This window comes from Pipistrellus hanaki, assembly GCF_964339955.1.
Source record: "Pipistrellus hanaki genome assembly, chromosome: 7".
NCBI classification, from domain to species: Eukaryota; Metazoa; Chordata; class Mammalia; order Chiroptera; family Vespertilionidae; genus Pipistrellus; species Pipistrellus hanaki.
This window is the reverse complement of record NC_140509.1, coordinates 55,759,633-55,783,640: the sequence shown is the minus strand read 5'-3', so window position 1 is coordinate 55,783,640 and position 24,008 is coordinate 55,759,633. Positions and strand designations below refer to the sequence as shown.

At 36.9% G+C, this 24,008-nt stretch overlaps 1 protein-coding gene across 4 annotated transcripts in view; it reads left to right on the top strand.

Annotated features, from left to right (window-relative positions):
• The window catches only part of CDK19 (cyclin dependent kinase 19), a 90,140-nt gene that overhangs the window by 54,329 nt on the left and 11,803 nt on the right, over nt 1-24,008 (top strand). For 3 of the 4 annotated variants that reach the window (XR_014795525.1, XM_084889891.1, XM_084889892.1), the window contains 4 exons: nt 13,073-13,130; nt 17,801-17,932; nt 21,935-22,078; nt 22,299-22,368. Coding sequence is in view for 3 of the 4 variants with exons in the window: in XM_084889891.1 (XP_084746017.1) it covers nt 13,073-13,130; nt 17,801-17,932; nt 21,935-22,078; nt 22,299-22,368 (404 nt within the window). In the remaining variant the exon portion in view is untranslated. The remainder of the gene's footprint in view (nt 1-13,072; nt 13,131-17,800; nt 17,933-21,934; nt 22,079-22,298; nt 22,369-24,008) is intronic. The other variant, XM_084889893.1, reaches the window with a different exon arrangement.

Here is a 24,008-nt window from a genome sequence, read left to right as displayed (position 1 = left end):
GGTATATCACTATTCCAGTATATTATACAATGGGTACTGAGGAAACATTTCCTTAGTGAATGAAGACCAGTAAGAATATTATTATGGCATGTTTGGATCAAGTAACATATATTTTGCATTTCAGTACAGTCTCCGATAAATACTTATCATTTCTTTATATGTGCCAAGCCTGGACGGGGACAGTACAACTATGACTGCATCAAAGACCTCCATAGGCATTTAGTTTGAGAGAAGAAATATGACATGCATACCAGTATAAACAGTTACACTGTAAGATAGATGAGAGAGAATGTGGTCATGGCTATGCATTCCTAAATGCTTTCTAGGTTAGAAAAGGTTGTGAGTTGGGGGATAAGGGAAAGCTTCAGAGAGGTACCTTGTGACCTGGACTTTGAAGGATGAGTAGAATTTAAATAGAAATTCGAGAGGTGAAGGTAACCTATGGGAATATTGACTGTGAAATTTCTGAGATGGGAAAGCACTTAAATTATCCCAAAAGGTTGTGTAGTTCTGTCTGGTTCAAAAATGGATAAGCTGAATTAGGGTAGTGGGAGGTAACACTAGAAAGATATGGGTTGGAGCCTTATTAAATAAGGCCCTAAATATCAGGCTAGGGAGTTTGTTTATTTGTGTTTAAGTGCTAAATGCTTGTGAGCAAGAGAATGAATTTTCCCTGGATGTATTATTGTTACCTCATCCATAGCATGAACACAATTTTGAAAATATGTTCTGAACATGGTTCTGTCCTAATTTGACACTTGCTTATATTTAACCACACATTTATCAAATGTTTCTACTCCTTGTGTAAGTAACTCTAATAAGATTTGAAACTTTGAACCAATAGGAATCTAGACTGTGACACACTACTCAATTCTTTCCATTGATTATGAATTCTGTTACTTGAACCATATTGTCATGGTTTTGTCAAAGTATTTCCAGGATAGAAGATTTAAGTTGTATGTTTACTTTGTAGATATATAGTAGATAAAGAAATACAAAGTATAGATATGGTCTTAAAAGGAGCATGTTGGAGACATTTGAAAAATTATTTTTTTGTGTGAGCTTAAGAGTAGATTTACAATTTTAGTAAAGTAATTTTTTTAATGCTTCATTTCCTATTACTGTAAGAAATCTGGCTTTACATTATTTGTTAGTTACACTGTTTCAGAGTATGTCCCATCTCTAAATTAAAGGGTTAGAGTGAATATAAATTTTTAATATAATCCCTAAAACTTAAAAGGTAAATAAAAACAAGTGCTTTAAACTTGACACACATTACAAAATCTGAAGCATTACATCATCAACGAGGTTGGTCTTTTTCATTGTGATTGATTTCCTGTCTGGAACAGTATTTTAATTATGTCATTTGATCCTAGAGTTTAATGCAGAAATAGACTATTTAAAGTCACCAAAAAGATTACTCATATTGAGGAATTGCTTTAAAAGGAAAGGAGAAAAGAAGCTAAATATATTCATCTTGGCTGAGAGACAGTTATAAGTCTATAAACATTTGGAACTTGTAAACACAAAGGGGGAAAAGATGTATTGTAATTTTATAGCAGGATGTAGCTAAGAGTAAGAAGATAAAATATAGTGTGACTCATTTTTATGAGACTACTACTATGCTAGGTTGGAAGAATGTCAAGATATAGTATATATTTTTCAAAATTATGGGTTTCTTGAGAGCAAGGATCATATCTCACTAATTTTTGTGTTCCTAGCATTGGCATATTGTTTCTGCTCATAAGTTACTTGAATTGCATTTTAGCAAAACATCTGGTAATTGCACATTTTTCTTTAGCAAGGGTAGAGAAATGCTGGCTAAAGGATAATATTGTTGTTAAGTGGATTTATGGCTCCTTAGTTACAGAATACTGCTACTGAATCAATGACATAAACTGAACTATAAGTTAAACTCTATTTTTTATTTTCTTATTTTAGTACCTGGCACATGATAATTGCTAGGTGTTTATTGAATGAAAAATTTGAATGAATGTTCAAAGATGGCCCTCTGTTTCTATGCAGTTGTGAAAAAAAGTGCTGTACTGTTAATCATGATACTTTGATTAAAATAAGTGCTTGGTAGCTGGAGAATTATCTAGGAATTTATGTGCAGCACAGATTCCTTCATACCTTGTCTGACAAGGAGATACAAGTTTTTAATTGTATTTGTGCTAAACAGGCCTGAGAAGGTAATTTTGTTATACTTAAAATAAATCCTTAAAATCTTACTGTACCATCATGCACATTGCAAGCATTTTAATAATATTTCATAGTTTTAGCCTTGTGCAGTTCTCATGATATAGGAGCTTTGCGATCCTAGACTTAAAAAAAATTTATTTTTAAGATAGCTAATCTTGATGAGTAAGCCTCAGTTTACTCATTTGTAATATGAGGTTAATGATATGTACTTTATATGGCTGTTGACTTCCTATTCTTAGCCCAGAGTTCCTGAATTTCTCCTAATTTCCCTCTGTAGAAGCTCCTGTACTTTCTTTCTGGATTCCATCAGCAATCCTAAGATGCCCTTTCTTTAAACTGCTTTCTTCCCCAGAATTCTTGTAGACTCTTCCTACCTTCTTCTACTTTACAAAATAGAGCCCTAATAGAAATATGTGAAAGATGGTCCTCTATTTTTAAAAAAGAGTAATCCACATTTCATCCTACTTATATATAAATATTGCTAATATTTTTACCAAGTCTTCATATTTAAAAATATGAAAGTTTAAAAAAACTTGCTAAAATGAGATCTAAATTAGTGATTCATTTAACTTAGTTTTCATCCTAACAGTTCCATGCTAATCAAATGAATTTCTATTCATTATTTTTCATTTAACTTAATATTTTCTTACAAAATATGATAGAATGCAATATATATTTTAATATGACTTAATCATCTTAACCTGTTAACCGGGGAGTTCCCTTTTTAATGATGCAACCTGTAATGGGCGCGTACTCTTTCACTAGGACTTGTCAGTACGTCACGCCCGGAGGACGTAATTTCATATTATTATTATTTTTTATTTATACTTAATTAAAATAAATGATATATATATTTTTTCATTTATTTATATATAAAGCACAAAGGAAAATACAAAATTACAAAAAAATAGAAAAGAATACCAACAAAAAAATGGAAACATCGAATTAAAAAATTATAAATTTTATAAACAATTATAAAGATTACAAAAAATATATACCGGTACCATCCCTCTCAGGGCGCAACATATATTTCCAGGATGTATTCATACGTCCTACCCATTCCCGATATTGTTTATGTTTGACGTATTTATAGGTCCCGCTCAGTTAACAGGTTAATTTATTTCAGAATGCAGAACTAACTATGAAAAAGTAAAGTATGGCTTGGTTATCTTCTAACCTGCAATTTTAGGTGATTTTGGATAATTACAGATCTTATCATGCTGAAGAATAACATTTAGGATTCCTGTTGAAGATCTCTGATCCCTAACTAGTTCCTTAGAGCCAGGTCCTCAGTCATCTGTGGCTTAGCCATTCATGTCTGCAGTCTGGAGGCCTTTGATTGTGGTGATGTCATCCATGTGCAGTGACTCCTGTCCTGCTGCCTCTACACAGGTCTTTTGAAGGTGAGACAAGATAAGGTTTCTTACAATGCTCTAAATACTATGATACATACCTTAAAAACATAAGAGGTATTTTTTAAAGACGGTATATTTGAAGTGCTTTTAAGTTACAGGTTGTGATTTTTCTGGCATGACAGCTTTTCCGTCATTCACACTGATAGCCAGATAACTGGAGCTTTCCACAGAGCCCTATACGCCTCTCTGAGTTAGAGCACAATGCTCTACCAGCTGTTTGATGCGCTAAGTATCACACTTCCAAGAGAACCAACTTCAGAGGAGATGTGTTAGACTCACAGTGGCCTATGAGGCCTCCTGAGGTTCAGTTTAGGGACAGGGCTCTTTTGATGATCCCTGACTTGGACATAAAATTTTAGTGGCTTGTATTGACAAACACATGTATCTAGAAGGTTATTTGCCAAACTAAATTCAAAGTGTTAAAAAACAAAATTCAGCTGACTAAATTGAAAGATTAAATTGGCTTTATTCAACTATTCATGAATCAAGCAGCATCTCATCTAGCTAATAAAAAGGAGCTCTTCTGAGTATAGAGAAGAAAAGGTTTTAAAGGCAGAAAGGAAGCAGGGGAAGAAAGGATATTATTAGCAAATGCATTGTTTCAAGTAAGGGTCATGGAAGGGGCCTATCATGCAGATGACCTCACTATTACTGACCAGGTAATTCTACATTGACTGTTAAAGATTACATTTCTGGGAGTGGCTGGAACTGTAATTAGATTAAGTGTTAAATCTTGGTTTGCTGATGTGGGGCCTGGCACAAGTGACTCCATTTTGGACCTTTTGTCTGTCTGTCTCTCTCTCTCTCTCTCTCTCTCTCTCTCTTTTTTTTTTCTTAAACTTTATCGAGGATATGTTTATTGATTTTACAGAGAGGACGGGGGTAATGAAGAAAGGTAAGGGAGAGAGAGGGAGGGAGGGAGGGAGATTGGTTGCCTCCCTTACATGTCTTGACTGGAGATGGAACCCATCACCTAGGTATGTGCCCTGATTGGAATCGAATCTGCAGCCCTTTGGTATGCGGGACAATGCTCCAGCCAACCAAGTCACATGTCAGGGTGTGTTTCTTTTTTAACAGAGGGCTGTGTACCCAACTGACTTTGAGGTCACTAAGAATATAATCTATAATAATCTATAACAATAAAAGCATAATATGCTAATTAGACTGGACAGCTAAACAACCTTCCGGACAGCCTTCCAGGTGAAGCCTTCCAGATGAAGCCGGGGCTGCAAGGGCTGAGGCAAGCCACAGCGGCTCCGAGGGCCGAGCTCCTTGCATGGATTTCGTGCTTTGGGCCTCTAGTTAAGATATATTTCACAGTGACAGCAGTGTCAGGAACTGGTTGGGAACCAAGGTCTACAGAAAGAGTCCCAGTACTTTGAAGCCTGTGTTTAAAAACTGAAGAATCAAGTCAGTTATACTATTTTAGTAAATTAATTGTATTGAGGGAGAACTTATATACAATAAGATACACCCATATTAATTACAAATTGATATATTTGTACAAATGTAATGCCTGGGTAATCACCACCACAGGCATCCTATTTGACTGGCACTATAGGTTGGCTCAAGATCCCTTGCTGGTGGTATCTTCATCAGGAGGGGATCTTGCATGCAAGGTCTGATGATTCATTTCACTGAGAGATTACAGAGGATAGGTATTTTGTATGATTTTATTCTCACTAAGCACACATCTGAGTAGAAGTCTTCTAGAGGTGAAGGCCATAAATCAATTAAGTGATGTGCATTTTTCAAGTGTTTTTTTTCTAATAACCCTAGCCTGGAGAGCATCTTGAGAGATTTGGGTTCTAATCCTGGGTCTGCCACTGTTTGTGGATGGTGAACTTGATTAAGGTTGTAGACCTTTCAGCTCTGTTTCTTCATGAGTAAAGTCAGAGGGCTCATTTTGATAATTTCTACCTCTGACATTTTTAATTTCTCGTGATAATGAGACTGAAATTATTTTGTTTGAATTGAATGTCACAAATGTAAATAGAAAACTGCTTTCTACCAGTATTGCTCCTCTGTGGATGTACTCCTTAATGAATGGGATAGAACCTGAATGTCTTTGCTGTCTATTTGGCATATATCTTGGTTATGCTATCTTAACTGACCTTGAAGTTAATTGGGTGAATAACTTTGTAGATACATGTGTTTGTCTTGCATTAAGCTTTTCATAATGACTACTCTTTACTGGTTCTTGTAAGAGAAAAGAAAACCTTATCTCTGCTGGTCAGGCCTGTGACCACTCCTAAAAGGCAAAGACAAAGAAGTGTATTGTTAACTGTTGTGCAGTGCCAGGTTGGCAGGCATTGTTTACTGTGAATACCAAGGTTTGATGAACAGAGTTACTTATTATAGATACCTCTAGAGTCTAGACCATTTTAAGGCAAAGTGAAATTAAGTGCTGCTTTTAATATTATAGGCTGCTCTCGATTTACAAGTAGCCTGCACCTACTTGTAGATATGTAGTTTTGAACTGGGAAGGCATTTTTCACTTAGAAATAGCATATTAAATAGTGATTAGGCCGAAACCGGTATGGCTCAGTGGATGGAGCGTCTGCTTGGGGACTGAGGGGTCCCGGGTTCGATTCCGATCAAGGGCATGTACCTTGGTTGCGGGCATATCCCCAGTGGGGGGTGTGCAAGAGGCGGCTGATCGATGACTCTCTCTCATCGATGTTTCTAACTCTCTATCTCTCTCCCTTTCTCTCTGTACAAAATCAATAAAATATATTTAAAAAAAAAAAATAGTGATTAGGTTCTCACTGAATATAAAGGCCTACTTAACCCCCAATATACATAAAGTATGACAATTATAGATCTATGGAACCTGTCATTTTTTAAATTAAATTATTCACTTATTACTAGACTAGAGGCCCAGTGCATGAAATTCGTGCACGGGGGTAGGGGTGAGGGATGTCCCTCAGCCCAACCTGCACCCTCTCCAATCTGGGTCTCCTCTCACAAGCCAGGACTGCTGGCTCCCAACTGCTCACCAGCCTGCCTGCTTGATTGCCCCTAACTGCTTCTGCCTGTCAGCCTGATCACTTCCTAACCACTCCCCTGCCAGCCTGATTGATGCCTAACTGCTCCCCTGCCAGCCTGTTTGCCCCTAACTGCCCTCCACTTGCAGGCCTGGTGCCTCCCAACTACCCTCCCCTGCTGGCCATCTTGTGATGGCCATCTTGTGTCTACATGGGGGCAGCCATCTTTGACCACATGGGGCAGCCATCTTGTGTGTTGGAGTGACAGTAATTTGCATATTACTCTTTTATTAGATAGGATTTCTGTGGGGACAAGTACTGTTTCATAGACTTTAATATATGCTTTACAAACATATTTTGACCTCTTAATATGTACCAGACATTATGCTGGAAACTGAAAATACAGAGATAAGTAAAATACAGTCCTTTTCCTCAATGAGGGATTGTATTTTGCCACTGCATGACAGAAGATACACATGAATGAATCATCACAAAATAATAAGGTTTGAAAAAAATTATGAGATATAGTCAGGGGTCAGCAAGAAGTAGTGAAAGAAGAGGCAGAAGTGAGAAGTAGGCATCAGATTATGGTGGATCTTAATTGTCATGTTTAGAAGTGTGGATTTTTCCTGTGGCTTGTTGGAACTGAGCAGGACAGATTTTTGCTTAAGAAATGCTGAGTCAGGGATATGGAGAATTGGTTTGAGGGTACAGGGACATCAGCTTTATGTCTTGTAATCAGCTGGTTGAGGAATGATGAAGACCTGAATTAAGGTAATTGAAATAGCGGAGTAAGATACATACCTGAGGACTGATTAAGCACAGAGTATGCAGACTTCTTTTGTTGACTGAGTGACAGAAGGGAATACCAGAAAGAGGCTGAAAAAGTTCAGGTTGAATAACTTGTATTTGAGATGATTGTGGAGATGGACAACATACAGTTGACATATCACTAAGATACATAATATTTAGATAGTCTAGAACAGTGGTCAGCAAACTGCGAGCTACATGCGGCTCTTTGGCCCCCTTGAGTTTTTAGCAAAGTTCAGCTTAGGAGTATCCTAATTAAGTTAATAACAATGTACCTACCTATATAGTCTAAGTTAAAAAAAAAACTTGGCTCTCAAAAGAAATTTCAATCGTTGTACTGTTGATACTTGGCTCTGTTGACTAATGAGTTTGCCAATCACTGGTCTAAAAGGATAGACTTGGGAATCATTAGCATATGGGTGATGGCTGAACCCTGGAATAAATTAGAATTAGGATTTTTAAAAAAATCTATATTCAGAGATAAACTTGCATATTTGGGGGTAAGTGCTTATTCTTGTTTCTTACAACTTCTTTTAAAATGGAGAACTTGCCTAACAAAGAGCCATGAGTACTAATCATTGGCAGTTTTTGTTCATTCGTTCATTTGTTTATTCAGTCAACAAATACTAATTAAACACTATGCACGATTTTCAGCAGATACATAAGTGATAATGGAAATATCTTCCCTAACCTTTAGGAGGTCGCAATCACAGTATCAAATTCCTTATATTTTTAAATCCTCTCCTATCAGTGAAGTTATTTTAAGGGGTAAACGTTATGGTAGACTGATGCTATTAGCAAATGACTGTTGTGCTTGCTAAAAAAAGAAAGCATTTATAGTATCTTATTCCTAGATGGTCCTTTGCCCTATCTGTTACAACACAGAATCTTACTTGTTCAAGGTGAACAATGGAGAACAGTGTAAGGAAAGGAACATAAACGGAGGGTTTTCTCCTGGGAATGTATCAAATGTGAGGAGAGTTGTGGCACTTTTATATTTAAATAGAAGAGTGTACCCATTAATATCAGGGCAGCATTGTTCAGAAACTACTCCAGATGATATTCTGGTTGGTTTTGTTCCTATTATTGAGGATTGTAGACAGTTGTGTTTGTGTTTCTCTATCTTCTTTATTGATGCTGATAAGAGTCATCTTGTGGGTTTCATATTTTGGTTCCTGGGATGGGGAGTGGAAAGCAAATGCAGATGGATAATTCTGTATCTTTAGACTGTTCTATTTATGATGTGCCAATTAATTGAAATAAATTTAACCTTGTAAAAAAAATTGATTCTATAAAAGGCAAAGGCAAATCCGGAATAATGTAGATATAAATTCAAGAATTAACCGGGTTCTGCTAAAATGCAGAGGTTTCAAGAATAGTTTCTTAGGAATCATATTGTTTATCACGTTATTTTCCTGACTTTTACCTTTAAAATACAATTTAAATAAACCCTGAAGCCTTGATTTGTCTATCTGATTTTATTGCTGATAACTTAAATGTGAGGCATCCAACTCCTGCCATTGCTACTGTTTCTATGGTAACTAAAGTGTGCAAACCCTGCAGTATCACTTTCTTTCACAGCTGGCATTTTGTGTTCACAGTAAGAAGAGGAGTTTTTGTAAAGCATAGTCTGTGTTAATTGGGATGTAACTAGGTCAGAACAATTTTGGTATCCTTTATTCACTCTTTTAGGTTTGTATGTGTGTTCATGAGCTGCAATTGCCTTATTTTCTTTTAAGGCATATACTTTCTTTCACTAAAATTAATCACTGTCAGAGTTAGCCTTTTGAAAATTAAGCATAATCTCTATAAACACAGCCTGGTGTGGTATCTTGAGAATTATGTAGAGTTGTTCTGAGGTTTTTATTGTCAGGTAGACAATAAAATCCTAGCCCTGAAAGCCCTTGAGTATTTCCATTAAGAAAGAGGAAATTTATATGAAAATGCTTTGAAAAGTTAAATGTATTTTAATAGTCATTATATCATTATTTTGTTACCATTATTTTGAAACATCAAGAATCTTATGACCTTGACATTTACAGTATTCCCCTCTTATTCTCAGTTTCACTTTCCATAGTTTCAGTTACCTGCAGTCAGTTGCAGTCTTAAAATACTAAATGGAAATTCCAGAATTAATTCATGTTTTAAATATCTTGCCATTCTGAGTAGTGTGATAAAGCCTCAGGCTGTCCTGCTCCATTCTACTTGCGACGTAAATCATCCCTTTGTCCAGTGTATTCTTGTTGTATAGCTAGCTATCTGACCATGAGTTAACTAGTAGCCATCTAGGTTATGAGAAAGAGAGACGGGCTACATTCATGTAACTGTTATTACAGTACTAGAGGACCAGTGCATGATTTCGTGCACAGATGGGGTCCCTTGGCCTGGCTGGTGATTGGAGCCATCTTGCCTAGTCCTGATCGAGGTAGATGGGGGCCAGCCGGCTGGGGAGGGACTAAGGGAGGGCTTCAGGGCATGTCCAGCCCTCTCTCCCAGTCCCAATCAGCCAGACCCCAGCAGCAAGCGAACCTTCCGGAGCATCTGCCCCCTGGTGGTCAGTGTGCATCATAGCAACTGGTCAAGCGGTTGACATAATGGTTGATTCATCAGTCGGACACCTAGCATTTTATGCTTTTATTATATAGGATGTTGTTATAATTGCTCCATTTTATTATTAGTTAGTGTTAATTTCTTATTGTGCTTAATTTAAAAATTACACCATCATAGATGTATGTATAGGAAAAACATCTATATATATAAAAGCCTAAGTGACCATTACAACTGAATGACAAGAACGACCAATTGACCGATTGCTATGATGCGCACTGACCACCAGAGGGCAGACGCACAATGCCCCCTGCTGGTCTGTGTACCCCAACAGCAGGAGCACTGCTCAGCCAGAAGCTGGGCTCATGGCTGGCGAGCGCAGCTGAGGTGGTGGGAGCCTTTCCTGCCTCTCCACGGCAGTGCTACCAGGCAGTGCTACCAGGTGGCGGCAGGCGCAGTGGGGCCTGGCCCAGCGGGGGCTCCTCCCTTGCTGCCAGTGCTTCGGCACTGCTACGTCCTTAAGGGGATGTCGGATTGCCAGTGTCAGCCTGATCCCTGCAGACCTGGCTTGTGGGGATCGGGCCCAAACCAGCAGTCCAACATCCCCCGAGGGGTCCCTGATTGCAAGAGGGTGCGGGCCAGGCTGAGGGACCTCACCCTTGCATGAATCTGTGCACCAAGTCTCTCATAATATATATAAGGGTGCCCTTACTTTTCTCTAGACTATTATACCCCACTTCCAACTTGTCTCTCTGTGTGTACTTTGTGGTTTATCCATCCCTTCCAATTCATTCTTCATACTGCTACCAACATTTTTTCTAAATATAGATCTGATTACCTCACTAATCTGTCTTGACTTAGCCGAGTGGTTGGCAAACTGCGGCTCTCAAGCCACATGTGGCTCTTTGGCCCTGTGAGTGTGGCTTTTTCACAAAATACCACATGTGGGTACCTACGTACACTGCGATTGAAACTTCATGGCCCATGTGCAGAAGTCAGTTTCCGGCTCTCAAAAGAAATTTCAATCGTACTGTTGATATTTGGGTCTCTTGACTAATGAGTTTGCCGATCACTGGCTTAGCCTATAGAATAAATTTCCGTTTCTTTTTTCCTTTTTTCTTTTTTTTTCTTTTTTTTTAAATATATTTTTATTGATTTCAGAGAGGAAGGAGAAGTGGGAGAGAGATATATATAAACATCAATGATGAGAGTGAATCATCGATCGGCTGCCTTCTGCATATCCCACACTGGGGATCTAACCTGCAAACTGGGCATATGTCCTGACCAGGAATCGAACCGTACCCTCCTGATTCATAGGTCAGTGCTTAACCACAGAGCCACACTGACTGGGCTAAATCCCAATTTTATTTTCAACATTGTTTCCAGTCTTATTTCTGCACTGAGCATTCTATGTTCTAGTCAGATAAAAACATTTTAGGTTCTTTCAGTATGCCATATCTGTGATTTTGTGACCATACCCTTGCTTGTAGGGCGTCCTGAGCCTGAAAAGTCATTCTTTTGTTTATGCTTATCAAAATTTTAGTCATTCTGCCCTAACTGGTTTGGCTCAGTGGATAGAGCATCAGCCTGAGGACTGAAGGGTCCCAGATTCAATTCCGGTCAAGGGCATGTACCTTGGTTGTGGGCACATCCCCAGTGGGGAGTGTGCAGGAGGCAGCTGATCGATGTTTCTCTCTCATCGATGTTTCTAGCTCTCTATCCCTCTCCCTTCCTCTTTGTAAAGAATCAATAAAAAATATATTTTAAAAATATATTTGCTAAAGACTAATATTCATTGAGAAGAATCATTCTTTCCTGACATTTTATTTTGCTGTTTTGGTACTTTCATAATATGTTGTATTCTAAAATTTTAATGGAATTTTAATGGAATCTGTCTTTTCTTACTAGGTTTTAAACTCCTTGAGTCAAGAAATTTTCTGTTTCTTGAAAGTCTCTAATACAATGTTTTATAAATAATGGATCTTTGATAAATAGTTGTCAAGCTTGAATTTTGAATGTTCTGTTTTTGTCTGATGCTATTTTTCTCTTTCTGCTATGGCAAACCAATCTTATCTTTTATCCTCGGTTAACACACTCTAGTAACTTTCAAATCCAAATCTTCCTATTTTCACTACTCTGGCTAGTCTGACTTAGGCATCTCACCTTCCTCAAACTCAACATGTCTTTTCCCTCTCTTTGTTATTCCTAAACAAGTACTTCTCATAACTCTTCCAAAATAAAGACATCATCATTCTTCCCAGTCAGATAAACTCAAAATCTTGGTGCAGTCTATCAAACTTTTCTTAATTTTCTGACTTCAGTTAGTCAGAAAGTCCTGCTAATTTTAACTTCTCCTTTAAGATGTTACCTCCCTCCGTAACTCCTCCATTTCACTGAGAAGACCTTGGAAATGGAGTTTACAGAGGAGGCTCATTGTCTAAAGCCCTATTTTAGCAGTTTCTGTTTCCAGATGTCTACAAATGGGGACAACTTAACAGATGGTGGACACATTTGCAGCCTGCTCTTTTCCTTATGTAGCTTTGTATTAGCCTCGGTGTTTATTTTCTTACATCTTGAAATAATATTTTGAATTTCTCACTTTTGCATAAAGTATAGCTGATGCCATGTATGAATTTTAATGGAATCTGTTGAATGTTGATCATATTTTCTTACAGTAGTTTAGAAATATTTAGCAAAGAATATTCCATCTGATTATGTTGTGGTTTGAAATTTTATATAAAATTTTCAACCACAAAAACTGTTGTGGGCAGCAAGCAGACAGTTATAATTTGTACAGGTTTTTACATTATTATTATTCATTACTTCTGTGGGACAAATAGAAATGACAGCTTTAATTCATTTGTAATTATTTGTATGATATAATTTTGAATATAAGATATTTCCATAGCAAGGGTGTTTATGGAAAGTTAGTGCTAACTTTAAAAATGTCAAATGCTTTAACTATGAGAGGGTACTTAATATTTGATTATAGTTATGTTGAAAATACCAAATATTATAAGAACTTTTTCACATTATAAGAACTTTTTTTCCATTTTAGAGCATGTCAAAAGAATAAGCATAGTAATTTGAATGCTCTATTTTTATTTCTAGAAACCAGCAAATATCCTAGTAATGGGAGAAGGTCCTGAGAGGGGGAGAGTCAAAATAGGTAGGTAATTATTTCTAAAATAATTTATTAAGAAACTGAAGTGACTGCAAAGATTGTTTCCCTTTTTAATATTCTTATTCAAGTAGTTAACCTAAAAATTATTTCTCACATTTTTAGAAGAGCTATTAGGAAATATAGTTTATAAAACCCCTCAGGTTTATTTCCAAAACAAGGTTTCATAATTCTAAACGGAGGCAAGCAAGCAAAAATTCATTCCAAATCAAAATCCCAAGTATGTGTGTATGTCACTATTACTGTCCTGCACAGTCACCATAAACATAATCCCCAAAAATGTTACTTTTGTCTCAGCTTTACCAAATGTTCTTTCCTTAAATACATCCCTCCCACTCTCACCTAATACATATAGAGCTTCACAAATATCTTTCCCCTATCCCACCTATGTCCTGTGCCAGGCACCAACATATCTTTTCCAAATGGATATGTAAGTTTATAGGCCCTTTTACTTGCTAATCTTAGAGTAAGGCCCTGAAAAGAGTCTTATCTGTATATTAAAATTTCCCTTTCAATCCTGAAGGATTCATTTATACCTGACAATATTTAGGTAGAAAATTAGCTAAGAAATGCTTTAATTTCTTTTACTAGAAATAACGTTTATTGAATGTTCAATGCTTTTTAGAAGGATTTCAGAATAAATTTTGTTTCATCAACCTGTTGTCTTTGCTATTAGACTATATCATGGTAGGGGTGGCGCAAAGTTATGCTAACTTAACCTACTACAAAGTCTTTCTGTCCTACTTCCACCGAGCCAGCCTGCTGCTTGGTCTTTTACTTCTAAAGTTAATACATTAGTCCAGACCCTGAAGAACCTGCTCTAAACTAACTTCCCTTTCTTTAAACCTCAATTCTGAGATTCAGTCATTCAGTTTTGTTGATGTTAATTAAGAACCAGGTCTCTGCTTTCCTTCCCCTTCTCCTTCCCTCCCCATCACCTTTACACCTCTCCTCACTTGTTTCTCCCTTCTAACGTTCTTTTTCTTATAGGCATTTATTGAGTACCTACCCTTGCTAGAAACTGATGAAAATGGAGATAAAGGATGGCTCTTTCCTGTGAGAGGCAGTGAAATAAACAGATTACTATCCAGTGTGATACTTTCACATGTTAGTTATTTTGTTATTTTACACAACCACACTGTATGGCAGATAATGTATATAAGGAGAGCTGGATTTAAGAGGTTATAGCTTGTTCAACCTTTCAAAGGAAGGACTTCGAATTCCAAGTCCAGAGTCTCTTTCCCTACCAACATTGCTACCTAGTGATAGCAGAGCTACCTGGTGTAACCTCATCAACCACTTTTTGTAGCACAGCCTGCCTTAGAAACTGTCAGAGAAGGAATGACTCTTCCCTCCGAAGGCCCATCTAGAGCCCTTCTTAGCTTCAATAATCTTCCTGCTATCCTTCAGCTTCTTATATTATGGCATCTCCAGTCTCACTCTCAAGTTTCTCTTCTTCACCTTTAAACATTCACGGTCTTCTTCCCAACTTTTAAATAAATCTCATATCCATTTTGTTTTCTGTACCATTTGTTCTGTGTCCCCTACTTTGTTCTTACTTCTACAGTGTATATTCACCCATTGGTTCCACTAAAGCTGATTTGTTATAATCTGGCCTCTTAATTCCATTTCTCAATTAAACTGCTCTCTAAAAAGATACCTTTGAACTCTGTCTTACCAAATCTAGTCACTGCTTTCCTTTACTGCCTTAGCTATTTGTTCTCCTAACCAGTTTGGCTTTGAGACTTTTTCTTGGTCAATATGACATCATATAATTCTGTTTTTCTATATACCACTTTTGCTGTTACTTCTATATTTGATTCATTTTGCCTCTTACTTCTATTAACCATTAATTTCAAGACACCCTGGGCACTGGCTTTGGACATGGCTTATCTCTTCTACAGTTACTTCTTTAGGGAATTATTCTAGGATCTGGATTTCAGGTTCCATTCTCTCACCTTAGCTGAAATTCTTATCTCTATTTGTTTTCTATTGGCAACCTACACTCCATTATTTTAGACCAAATTCATCATCTTATACTTTCCCTTGTTTGTACCTGTCATCACATTGAGCACAGTCACCCAAGTTTAATATCTCCTCCAAATATCTCTACTGTTACTCATAAAATTCTGTATCCTAGCCTTATCATTAAAAATTTTAGGATTGAAATTCGATCCAAGATTAAGGATAAAACCAGGGATAAAAATTAATAAAAAAGGTCAAGTAAACAATTTAGTTGAAAGAATGCTTTAAATTTTAATAACACATTATTTTTTAAAAATTAGTAATACTCTGATTCCTATGTTTAATGCTATAATACTGTTCTTTTTGGCAAAAAAGAAAAGCATAGTTGAATGGAAAACACATTGTGCCCTTCTCTGTATTTGAGCCCTTCCCTTCTCAGCAACCTAAAGACTCCCAGGCCTTACCTAAAATACCTACTGCCTTCTTTACTGTTCACAAACTTTCTTCCTTCAGCACCCAGCTCCGGTTCTCTTTCAGTTTGGTTCACTTGTACAAATGTTTACCAAGCATTGTTCCAGAAAACCATGGAGACCGAGGCTCTTTCAAGAGACTTACAGTCCAGTAGCAGCTTTCCTTTTCTTAACAGTACTTACCCTTTTTTATTTTTGTCTGCTCTGTATTTTGTTTTCTTACCTTCATGTAAGCTCCTTGATGGTAGACAGTGTCTTTTGATGTTTTTCTTTAATTTCATACTGCCTAATTAGCACCCACACAGAATTTTACTACTGCTGCCGACTGATTGAAAATTTCATTCATATCTAATTTTAGGAAAATAACTGTTAGTAATGTTTAAGCTGTAACCTTTTGTCTGAATTAGTAAATATTTGAAAAATGGTTTAAAACTCCTTTGATTTAAATATTATTGTTTGTTGCATGTAACATTATTATATTTTTAATAATTTTCTTGAAATATTAATGTTTATTGCATGTAAATGCTAATTATTTTGTATCTACAATCTGGTAATTAAAAAAATAAAAAACAAATAAAACTCCTTTGAAGTTCATATAATAGGCAGAGATTGTTTCCAAGAATGTACATTGTGTCCTCTGGTCTTTCATTTGACAGTGAATAAATGTGGCTTACAAAAAATTAAGGAAGTAGAAAGTAAGGGGAGAAACCTGGCTTTAGGCTTTACTTAAAAACAAAATGTTTTTCAGTGGGTGGAGCAGCATTCTATCATACTACTTTGCCATCAACAACAGTCAGCATGTGTTAAATTTACAAACAGTGCTCTGAAATAGGTATAATATTGGCAGAATGGTTTGAATATTGTTGTTTGCAATAGGGAAATTTAGTTAAGGATGAGTAGGCTTCCTTGGGCAGCTTTGTTTTTTAAGACCTGGATTCTTCAAAACATTTCCAGGAAGTCTTATAAATTATTCAAACTCTCAAAAAATAATATCACTTTAAATTAAAGTTTTAATGTATATTATATCATAGCATTAGTTTTAGATTAAATGATTCTCTGTACTGTAGAAATTTTATGTACTAATTGTGCATTTATAGTTCATTGGGGCTCATTATAGTAAAGTTATACTGTGTATCTTATTTATTTCAAAGTATAGGGGTTTATAATTTTTGTGACTTTTGCCTTTGTGACATGCAATTATTATTATAATATTATAATTAGATATCAGATCAGTGGTTAAAAATGTAGCTGCTAGCTTATAATATGGTTTTTGTTTGAGTACTGACATCTTTACTTAGTATCCCTATAACCATGGGTAAGTCATTTAACTGCTTCAGCCCCTAGACTCTTTATCTCAGAAGTAGGGACGAAAACACTTATTAAACCAGTGTTCTTATAAGGATTAAATGAAGGGATATATGATGTATCTAAAAACAGCTTGTAAAACTCTAAAGTGTTTTTGTAGATGTAAGGTATTTGTTGTGTATGAAATCTTAAGAAAATTAAGATGGTCCCCAGGACCTTCTTTAGTAATAAGTATTCTTTCCACTGCTTTTGTACTCCTCTAATAATCAGTTAGCTTTGATACAGGTCTTTGTTAATGCTGAATTACAACAAATTATCTCATACATTCTCTACATGTTCTTGGAAACATGCATGCGATGTGGCTTAGGGGGGAAAGCCCCAATTTGTAGCATTTGCTGTATTGTAGGATGTAAATATTCTCACCACAGCCAATTTCAAGCCACCCACATGATGTCACTGAACTCAGAGTTGAGACTAGATATGTACCAGACAGCTCTCATGAGTCCAAAAGAACTGATTCTAGCACACACTGACCTAAGATTTAGTTCATTTTTAGATGTTTACTTTACAGTAAACATCATTGAAACTTAGATTATCTTTCAAATTGTTTTTTATTCCTTCAATTAAAAAAAAATCTAAGAATATTATTGTAGCTATCTCTGAAAGACAGGAATCTGAAATCAGACCTAGATTCTCATTCTGACTCCCTACTTAGTAGTTCTATGACCTTGGGCAAGTCAGAATATCTTTAAGCCTCAGTTTCTTCATCAGTAAAATGGGAACAATAATATCTCCCTCAGAAGGTTGAAAATGGAGGAAAGGGCTTGCTTTATAAGGGCACTAATTATTGTCATCAACTTTGTATGCTTTCAGTAGCATGCCAAACTGAGTTTCATGTTAATTTATTTTATTTTTTAGCTGACATGGGTTTTGCCAGATTATTCAATTCTCCTCTAAAGCCGCTAGCAGATTTGGATCCAGTAGTTGTGACTTTTTGGTATCGGGCTCCAGAACTTTTGCTTGGTGCAAGGCATTATACAAAAGCCATTGGTAAGTTAGTCTAAAATGATTTAATTACTTGGCATTGAATTATCCTAAATATCAAATGGTATAATAATGAAACTGCTTTGTAAAAACAACTTTCTGTCTCTTTGTGAAAGTCCTGTTATCTTTTGTACTCCTAGATTTTGCAATCAGTTGGATTTGGATTTTTAACTGTATAGGAGAAAATGATTCTTTAAAGAAGAAAGCATTTTCTTTCAGTAAATAGAGGTATCTGGTCCATTGAGTTGCTATGGAAATAACGTAAATTTTATTTTGCACTCACCTACTATCAATCAGAAGAACTGGAAAGAGGTTTAGAAATTGTTTCTTCACAAACAGAAACACAGGAGTAGTGCGGTGTTGGAGGAGCCCCCTTCTATGTGGGGAAAAGTTAGCCTTTCCGAAGCAAGAAACTTGGACTCATCTTTTTCTCTTGCCATTACAGTTATCAGAATGGCAGTTTCTCCATTAAGGTAGAAAATAGACAGACTCTTGGTATGTTAGCTATGCTCAGCATCTTGCCATCTCTCCAGGTAAAAAAAGAAACAACTGAATAGAAAAATCTGTTACAAACATAACTCTCTGTAGGATTTCAAGTCGTCTTCAGAACAGAAGCATCAGAGATTTTGCTACCTGGTCACTATATTGTTCTCAGAGGATCCAGCTGCAAACTAAGGGAGTTAAGAAGAGGAATCTTCCTCAAATCTAGAGATTTCTTTAAAAGAGGTAAAAAGAGAGGGTAGGGAGGGAGTATATTTCTTTAGATTTTCCTTTTACAGACAAATAAGCACAATCCTTTCTGTTAAGCTTATGAAAAACTTGGTGACACCCAAAGAACTACAAAGCAAGTTCTTACATTTGGAAGATTAGACTGATAATTAACCTACTCCTCATAAAAAGGGAAACAAAAATCCTATCTAATAAAGAGGGAATATGTTAATTGACTGCAATGCCCTCACAAGATGGTGGCCCCCACAGCCACAAGATGGCAGTGCCCAGTCCCCTCAGCCCTGCTTCATCCAGCCGGAGGCCTCCAGTCCCCTCAGCCCCACAGGGGAAGGCAGTTGGAGGCAATTGGGCAGGCAGGGGAGGGAAGTTGAGGATTATGCCAGCAGGGAGCAGTTAGGCATCAATCAGGCCTGCAGGGGAGCAGTTAGGGGGCTATCAGACAAGCAGGCAGGCAAACAAGTGGTTAGGAACCAGCAGTCCTGGATTGTGAGGGATGTCTGAGGGGTCCCAGATTGGAGAAGTGCAGGCTGGGCTGAGGGACACTCCCACCCCCTGTTGGGTATCTGTATAATATTTTTTATTTCATTCAGTGTATGTTTAATTTCTAGTTGGTCCTTTTCCATATCCTCGAGGGTCTCTCTCATATCCTCCAGGGTCTTGTTAAATTTATTGGCCTTTTCTAGGTAATTCTTGAAAAACCTTATAACCATAGTTTTGAACTCTATCTCTAGTTGTTTGTTTTCCTCCATTTCTTTCATTTGTGATCTGTTTTTTTGTCTCCGCATTTTCACTTTCCCTGAGTTGGTAGGGTAGCTTTGTGTCCTATATGGGCCAGTGGCTCGGCCTCCCCAGTTACCTGAGGTGGACACTCTTGGTGCACCTCTTTGTGGACTGGGTGTACAGTAAGGTGATCAGATTTTAATATTGGTAAAGTGGGACACCATTGACTGGGGAGGTGGGGGGGAGGTTCTTGATTAAAAATTTGGTCTATATGGAGCAACAAAAATTTTCATAGAACACAAAAATAGTATTGTAATATATATATATTTTTAAATTTCAACCTAAGTACAATTTACAAATATAATAAATAAATAAAAATTATGTATAGTCGTAAGTGTCACTTTTAAGGCCGGCGCTAGACTTTTTGCCGCCACTATAAAATACAAATAATACTAGTACTGTCTGCTAAATTCAAGAAAATTTATGTATTTATGAAATAAATAAATAAATAACTTACCTAAATTATCTGAATAGCTGATTTGTAATGACATCACTTGTTTAACTAGCTTACTATCACGCAGTACAATGTGTATTGTCTGAGAGACAGTTACAAAATGTTTTCGTTGTTGCCAATTCCAAAAAATGCCATTGTTCATTAAGTCCAAACAATGGTGATCGAATTCTAACAACTGATCAACAATGTGAACTTTGATAAGCAGTTCTCGATAATCAGTTCTCAACAATTATTTGTTATTATTAAAGTTTAACATTATAAAATTAACAAAAATAATATAAAACTCATATCCTGGCTAAATATCCACATGGTCGCCGAAAACTGTATATTCCCTTCCCGTTCTCCTGCCATTCCCTAGCTTGTCATGCATTCTTTCCAAACATCGGGACTTTTTTAAAATGCCTCAGGAAGCGGGACAAATTGTTAAAAATCGGGACTGTCCCGCCAAAAGTGGGACGTCTGGTCACCTTAGTGTACAGCCATGTTGTAGGTTAAGTCTTGATTGTTGTTGGTATTAGTGGGAGGAGTTGACCTCCAGGCCAACTGGCTGTGAGGATCAATTGTGTTTATGCCGGGAGACAGCCTTATTTGACTAGACTTGCAAAACTGCAAAAGCCTCTGTGCTCAGCTTGTATGGGTCGGAGTTTCAGGGTGGAGCCTACAGCCTTGACTTTCTTCAGCCTCACCCTATGAGGTTTCTGGGTCTCAGTGTACCTCTCTGAGAGAAAGGTGACCTCGAGTTCACCCACTGCCAGACAGGCTAGTCTCTCCCAAAATGAATCTGGATTCCCAGGTTCTCGCCCGGAACTGGGGTTCGGTACAGTCTGGAGCTTTTATTGCCACTAGGGCAATCCAGCAGCACAGTCAACAGTATGTCTTCTGCACACATTCACCTGCATGCCTCTGGAGTTCTGCCTTTTGCCACTCCCCTGAGTTTCCGCCTTACAGCCCAGATTCTCCCTGTATGAGCCTGGGTCCCCAGGGTCTCGCCCGGAACTGGGGTTCAGTGCAGTCCTGAGCTTTTATTGCTTTCCCGCTAGAGAACACAGGCCAAGCATTCAGCCGCCCCACCTTCTCTGGCTCCGTCCTCTCTGCACACTCGCACGTGTGCACGTGTCTCTGTACCTCAGGGTTTTACAGCTCCTCTGATTTTCCTTGTGGTTTTCTCTTTTCTTCTAGTTGTAGAATTTCCAGTCAGTCAGCTTTCCTGTGGTTCTGGATGATGTCCGTTTTGTCTTTTAGTTGTATTTTTGAAATTGTTGTGCGAGGCTGCAGTTTAGGTGTTTATCTATGCTGCCATCTTATGAGGAAACATCTTAAGTCAGAGGGGGGGAACCTGTTTTCTACCAAGGGCCATTTGGTTATCCACTTATAAATTAGCCTGCTATATTTGGTTAGACATGTAATTAACTCACCCTTAATGCCTTGAACATGCCAGACAAAATTTGTGGGCTTTATAGAGCCCTTGGGCTGGACATTCCCCACCCTTGACTGAGTGTATTTAGATAAAATCTTTCTTTACTGGTGTCTGTCTACTTCTGTATGTATCAACTTCTGAACCTTACAATTTCTTGAAAAGCTGAAGTTGGTAGTCTTTCAGCCAAAAGTTGAGTTTTTCCAAATAATTTTATGTGGTATTACTGTTGGACTCAGACATTCTGCTCTATAGTTATGTAATTAATTGCTATACCTCATGGTGATATTGTTTTAGTCTATCATATCTGAGTAGTCGATTATCAATTGAATAGTGGTTAGGAAGACTTTTGCCTATATATAAAGTAAATTCATTGCTTACTAAATTGAGTTTCCTAAGCTTATCTTCATTAGGAAATGTATAGGTAAATGTTTTTTTATTTGGCTTTCAATGTATTGTGTGGTAATCATCTGTTCATGTATCATGTATATGTTTTCTTAATGCACTTATTGTATTTTGCATATTGCTGTACTGAAAAGTATTTTTATGTGTAAGCTGTGATTATACCCAGGAATTACAACCAAAGAAATATAATAAATGTGTACAAAAACTTGCTTTTCTTTCTTCATAGATATATGGGCAATAGGTTGCATATTTGCTGAATTGTTGACTTCAGAGCCAATTTTTCACTGTCGTCAGGAAGATATAAAAACAAGTAATCCCTTTCATCATGATCAACTCGATCGGATATTTAGTGTCATGGGGTTTCCTGCAGGTAATTTATTTTCTTTTCAGAATATTTGAGTCCTATTTCAAAATTCTTTTTAAAAGCATACTTTTAAAGTTATAAAATAACTTTGAGATTAAGCTAAAATAACTATGAGATTATTTTGAGCTAAAATAACTATGAGATTATTTTGAGCTAAAATAACTATGAGATTATTTTATCAAATTAACGTATTTCCTTTAACAACATTCAATATTTTTTTTGTAAGATAAAGACTGGGAAGATATTAGAAAGATGCCAGAATACCCCACACTTCAAAAAGACTTTAGAAGAACAACGTAAGTAACTCCATATTAAATATAAGTAGTCATTTCATTGGGAATATTTAATCTTTAAAAAAACAGACATAGATTATTTAAACTAGAAACCTAGATTTTTAAAAATATTCAGTATGCTTATGATTTTAAGTAGATATTACAGATGTTCACATATATGGCAGGCTTGTGCTGCAGTATTTAAAACTCCTAAGAACTTAAGGGGCAATAGATAGTTTAAATGTCTCCTCCATCTTAGCAGGATAAAGGGCTCAGTTCAGGGCCACAACTATGATTTTTATCTTTCTCTGAGTAATGACTGGTGCCCGAAATGCTGGGCTAGCTGCCAAGATGACAGAGGAAGAACACATGGCAGCAGGGATCTGAGTAATTGGCAAGGCATTTATGTTGAGTAGAAACAAGAGGAGAGGAAAGGTACATAAAAGGGTTTTATTATAAGTGTATATGCTCAGAGGAAAAGGGGAAGGAGGCCCCCTTTTGGGCAACTTAATGGGAAAATTTCAGGCTTATAGGAACAAAAACAGACATCATAAATACAAGTAGAGAATGGCACTAATCCTTTTTGGCCCTTCTGTTACACAGTCCTTGGTAGGTCCTTTGCCTCTACCTACCTCTAAAAACACACACACAAACTCTATGGTTAGATGCCATTGACAGACTCAAGAGCCTCTTTCATTCTTGTCAAGGGGAGTATTAGCCTCCTCTCTTTTCATTCAAATGGCATCTCTTACAGATAGCCTTGATATCGCTCAAGGTTTTCTCTCCTCACTCTCTCCAGGAAGTCTTCATGATCCCAATGGCCACATTTACTGTCATTTATGCTGATAATTCCTAATTAATATATCCTACTCAGTAATGGGTCTGAAATTTAGATAATTTTCTAAGTTTCAGACCCATTTATCTAATTGTCTTATGGAATCTCAATTTCAGTTAAATGTCCCAAAACAAAAACTTCAGTTAAATGTCCCAAATTGAATTCATCATTTATCCTCCTAAACCTCTCCTCTGCTTTATTTCCTTCCTATTTATGTATCCTTTGATACTACTCAATGTACACAATTCACCTAATTATTGAAGCTAAAGCATGGAGATATCCCTGATCTCACTCTTTTCCATTTTGCTTCCCAGTGTCCAAACAGTAAATCTAGTCAGTTCTTTATTCTAAATTTCCTTTGAATCATTGTATTTCTCTCCATTCACCCTGCCACTATTAAAATGCAGATCACCACTGTCTCACCCAGAATCTTGAAATGGCCTACTAAGTTGTTTTTCTACCTCCAGTCTTCATTCCAGCTCACTGTCTACACTGCAATCATTGCCAAAAGCAGATTTGATCATGTCTGTCTTCTAGTGCTCTTCAGTCACCATTGTTTTCAATTCCTTAATGTAGCTAACAAAAGGTTGGCTTCTACATCACCAAATTCATCTCATAAACCACTCTTCACTTTGTGTTCTATAGCCTAGACATTGTAAATTTAAAAAACACACACATATTTCTATTGATTTCAGAGAGGCAGGGAGAGGAAGAGAGAGATTGAAACATCAATGATGAAAGAAAATCATTGATTGGCAAAATGGGCAAATGCCCTGAATGGGAATTGAACTATGACCTCCTAGTTCGTAGTTCAACACCCAACCCCTGA